The sequence below is a fragment of the Borostomias antarcticus genome, assembly GCF_949987555.1.
Source record: "Borostomias antarcticus genome assembly, contig: scaffold_1011, whole genome shotgun sequence".
Lineage (NCBI taxonomy): Eukaryota > Metazoa > Chordata > Actinopteri > Stomiiformes > Stomiidae > Borostomias > Borostomias antarcticus.
This window is the reverse complement of record NW_028175640.1, coordinates 7,501-12,776: the sequence shown is the minus strand read 5'-3', so window position 1 is coordinate 12,776 and position 5,276 is coordinate 7,501. Positions and strand designations below refer to the sequence as shown.

General features: G+C 46.4%; 1 protein-coding gene across 1 annotated transcript; it reads right to left on the bottom strand.

The window, feature by feature from the left end:
• Positions 1-206: 206 nt before the first annotated feature.
• On the bottom strand, positions 207-4,883 carry LOC311329422 (sodium/hydrogen exchanger 9B2-like; the record flags this gene model as incomplete). Its single annotated transcript, XM_084463273.1, is given in 8 exon segments — positions 207-296; positions 298-357; positions 900-1,006; positions 1,092-1,267; positions 1,520-1,647; positions 3,595-3,737; positions 4,441-4,611; positions 4,742-4,883. Coding segments are annotated over 8 exon segments (1,017 nt in total), but the record flags the coding sequence as incomplete, so codon positions are not given.
• Between the last annotated feature and the right edge of the window lie 393 nt (positions 4,884-5,276).

The following is a 5,276-nucleotide window of genomic DNA, read 5'->3' as shown; positions in this document are numbered from 1 at the left end:
AATAATAAAATCTTTATGCTATTTAGTCAACTGGAGCTAGACTAAAACTGAAACTAGACTAAAATATGACTAGAACTAAATAGCATTGTAGTTAAAAGACTATGACTTTGCCGTCAATATTAAAACTGCAACACACACTTAATGACCTCATGACATTCCCCCCACTGTTAACCCTGTAATCCCCCTGCTGTGCGGGTCACGCGTACCTTGTCTGCCCCCCAGCCCAGCGCTGCCAGGAAAGCCATGACCAGGGTACACAGCCCCCCAGCGCCAGGGAACCCCGCCACTCGGCTCCCCAAACACAGACAGGATGGACAGACCCAGCAGCATCACACTCCTGCTCAACCACACGTCCTTCTGCAGAGAGAGAGAGAGGGGAGAGAGAGGGAGAGAGAGACACAGAGAGAGAGAGGGGGGAGAGAGGGAGAGAGGGGGGAGAGAGAGAGGGGGGAGAGGGAGAGAGATAGAGGGAGAGAGAGAGGGAGAGAGAGAGGGAGAGAGGGGGGGGGGGGGAGTGGGAGAGGAGAGAGAGGAGACAGAGAGAGAAAGGAAGAGATAGAGGGGGAGAGGAGAGAGAGAGACACAGAGAGATAGAGGGAGAGAGGGGGGGGAGGGAGAGATAGTGGGAGAGAGAGAGGGGGAAAGAGAGAGAGACAGAGAGAGAAAGGAAGAGAATAGAGGGGGAGAGGAGAGAGAGAGACACAGAGAGAGAGAGGGAGATGGAGGGGAAGAGGGAGAGAGAAAGTAAGGAGAGGTGGGGGCAGAAAGAAAGAGAGGGAGAGATAGTGGCGGAGAAGAGAGAGAGAGGTTGAGAGAGACAGACAGAGAGAGGAGACAGTGTCAGTTCTCAGGTGTGGCCAGCAGATGGCAGCGTCGGTCTGTTCCTGGCGCTGCCTCACCTGGTCTCTGCTGGGGAACAGCTGGAGGAACAGCCCCAGCAGGAGTCCGGCCAGCGAGCCCCCCAGCACCTCCAGAGCCCCCCGGCCCAGGTTATACCACGACGAGCCTGCAGGGGGAGCCACACATCAGCACACTAGCACTACTCCTAATGGAATATGGCTACTCTGTGTGTGTGTGTGTGTGTGTGTTACCTGAAGAGAAAGCCACACCCAGACAGGTGGTGAAGCCGGTTACGGCCAGGACGTCATCGAAGCTCCCGGCGGCCATCAGCAGGGTGGGGATGCCCTTCTGCACCCCGTAGCCGTCCTTCTGAAGGAGCAGCATGGAGGGGACCACCACCGCTGGGGACACGGCACTCAGGACAAACCTGGACACACACCGAGGGAGGTGACCCCACGATGAACTACCCCTCCAGACCACTAACCCCAAGATGATCTACCCCTCCAGACCACTAACCCCAGTATGAAGCCCCAAACCCAGACCACTAACCCAGGGATGACCTACCCCTCCAGACCACTAACCCCAAGATGATCTACCCCTCCAGACCACTAACCCCAGGATGAAGCCCCAGACCCAGACCACTCACCCCAGTATGAAGCCCCAGACCCAGACCACTCACCCCAGTATGAAGCCCCAGATCCAGGGCAGGTCCATGAGGAAGTGAGACACCACTGCCACTGTGCAGGCCTCCACCATACAGGGGCCCACAGCTACGCGCAAACACACTGCTTTAAGTCTCTGCAAGGCCTGGAGAAGCACACACAGTGGCTGTTCAGGCTCGGCCTGGCAGGGTGGGGCAGCTGGGGTGTGGGGCAGCTGGTGTGTGGGTGTGTGGGGCAGCTGGTGTGTGGGGTGTGTGGGGCGGCTGGTGTGTGGGATGTGTGGGGCAGCTGGTGTGTGAGGCAGCTGGTGTGTGTGTAGGTTTGGTTTCACCATTGGTAGGGACCATATAACAGTGTAGCCTGCATACACAATTTTTGCTGGGGACGAGAGGTTAAACCTCTTAAATATGCATCTATTTATGAAATTGAATAATACTAATATAATGTTCTTAGTGTATCACATCCTGCCTGCTGCTGTTTCATGCATAAAAATTATTTGAGAAAAATTGAGATTTTCATTGGATTTTTAGACTGACATTCAACTCATAAGTTTATATATCTGTCCATTAGGGGAGTCACAAAATACCAGACATTTAGTAGGCAATACTAATTGAGCAATTCCACAATCCTGGATACCCAATTCGATACCAAAAAATTAATCCCATGTACTTCAACATACACTACTTTATTTAAAACACCCTCCGGCCAATATGGTGAGAGGAAAATGATAAGATTCCAGTTAGCAAGTATACGTTAGCTAATAACTAAGAAAACAGGAGTCTGAGCCCTCATTAAAGTAACGTTAACGGCTCTCACGGGCTGGCTAACCTAGATAACGTTACCTTATGAGTATTCCGTTTCCCCTACACTTGTGTTTGTATTGTATTGTAAAAATGTATTTAGTTTTATATCAAAACGTACAACTTTAATATCACTGACGTTTCTTAGCATAAATTAATGGGAATTTAACATGGTGAAAATTAGCATCCCGTGTAGCACAGACTGGGTTTGACAGAGCTATAGCTAGCTAGCATCGGCTAGCATCCTGAATCATTCACTACTGACACCAACGGTCGTTAGCTGTGAGCGCGTGATGTCCCATTCAATTAAATCTCTGGTGGGCATGTATGTAATGGCTGCTATCCTAATGTTACAGGACGATATAAGCCATCTTAAAGGACAGTGCTCGTTTTTGACAACCTGGACCTTATTAACAGCATATTATAAGACGTTTGACTCCCCGAGATCACTTTGGTGTAATTCGGAGGCATGTAGTAAGAAATTGAAAATCCAGCGCGAGCCAAGTATGTAATGGCGGCGGACGGGGCACTGAGAATGCAGCTTCTAAAAAATCTATTTTCTGCCGCGAAACGGTTGTTTTCATCAATCTGTCTTTATGAATCGCTAGTTGTGCTTACATAGAGCCTGTTGTGGTTTTTCACATGCCTCTGTAATATGATCTTTAGAAACGTCTTTAGAAACGAAATAGCTTCCCCACTTGCTCCAGCACGCATGCGCACAGCAGTTGACTTGTGTAGATCAATCCGCAGAGGGGATTCAGGAAGCGGAACTACTTACGGTAGCTATTGTTATTGTTTATGTTGCTAGGCTACCTAGTTTGCGGAAGTTTACACACTGCGACTAAATAGTTCTAAGCTAAATATTTAAATAAGCCTTTCCAGATGAACTAGAATCTTACTTTATGGCGAATTATATGTCAGAACGCCAACTAACACCTAGGTGAGTTTCTTGTCTTTGAAATTGAGAGTTGAACATGTTTTTGAATGATTTTTCAAGGTGCCCACCCACATCTATTATATGACCAAAACGGTGGTAGAGCAATTATCAGTCTTTCTCAAAAGTGCTAGTTTTCTCAATGTTTTGATCTGAACCATTGTATATGATCATAAGTAACCTTAGAACAGGGATAAACATGCATTTTCCCTTCCTGCATGTTCCCATCGTTACAGTACATGCCTAAAAGTTGGTAGGGACAATTTGGGCCTCCCAAAATGTTGGTAGGTACATGACATGTCCCGACCGTCCATACCTCCGCCCTTGTGTGTGTGAGGTGTGTGTGTGTGTGTGTTACCGTGGGGTCCAGTCCCAGGCCAGCACGGGTCAGTATGATGGCCAGAGAGACGTTCCTCAGGGCTGCTGACCACGTCTGCTCTATGAACACCGCATCACTCACATAGGGAACATTACGCAGCACTAGACCGGCCAGCAACATCCCTGTTCACACACACACACACACACACACACACACACACACACACACACACACACACACACACACACACACACTCATACAGTACACACACACACACACACACACACACACACACACACAGACATGGTTTTATTCAAATTAGGTCTGTCAATTTAATGTGTTAATTAGATCAATTGATTAGCATGTTAATTGCTAACACTTTATATTAAGGTACTATTATTAAGCATTAGTTCATAGGTAATAAGATCCTCATAAGATGCTTATTAACATTAATATTGTTAATAAGACATTTATAAGTGTAAATAATAGCGTTATAAATGTTTATTGTTAGAATATAAGACCTGTTTTAACCCTTTGAATATGACTGTCTTGCCGGCAAAATTTAAAAAATATCTTTAAAAAAATACAAAATAATCTATTTAAAAAAATCTAACAAAATCTACAAAATTCCAACATGTATGTGATTAATTGTGATTAATTGGATTGATTTATTACAGATCATGTAATCAATTATAAATAATTGTTTTAATCAATTGACAGCCCTAATAGAGAAACATTCAGAAGTCAAAGACATGTTTCTGTTGTGGAATATGTCATAGTGGCACATACCAAGTAGAGGAGGGAAGGGGGGGAGTGTGGGTTCATTGTGGCACATACCAAGTAGAGGAGGGAAGGGGGGGAGTGTGGGTTCATTGTGGCACATACCAAGTAGAGGAGGGAAGGGGGGGAGTGTGGGTAGTTGGATCATTCCAACCAGCATGCCTCCACACATGGCACAGAGGAACAGGATGACGATGCCAAACAGGTTTCCCCCCGGCAAACACTCCTCCTGAGTGATGGACCACACCACGCCGAACAGCAGAGCAAACATGCACGCTGCACAGGGCATTACAGATAGAAGATGAGTTAGCATTTCATATTGAACTCACTGGTTTAATCACACACACACACACACACACACACACACACACAATGATGATGATGATGATGATGATGATGAAGTCACCTGTAGTGATGATGTCAGCCAGAAGGCCGGTGGGCGGGCCAGGGCAGTGTTTGAGAAAGGAGAGGTAGGGGGCGGAGCTAGAATCAACCTCCTTGATGTCACACTGCGTTCCATCTCCCATGATGCCTTGTGGCTTGGCCATACCATCAGCCTGGCAGGTAGGAGGTTCAATGAAACCTGAACCTTTAAACTAACAAATAAATACCATCTTTAAACAACCCAAATATAACCTTTAAAGAACTCATATCTAACCTTTTAACAGCCTAAATATAAACTTTTAAAAACCCAAATGTAAAGTTGAAAAAGATCCAAATGTAGCATTGATCATCATATCTTATTTGAAACAGGGAAGCCAGCTAGGACCAACCAGCTGGTGTGCACACACACACACACACACACACACACACACACACACACACACACACACACACACACACACACACACACACACACACGTGCTACAGTGGCAGTCCATATCTTCATGTGTGAAAACTCTTGTCAAACAAAATGAGTCAGACCACCGTTTTCATTATGA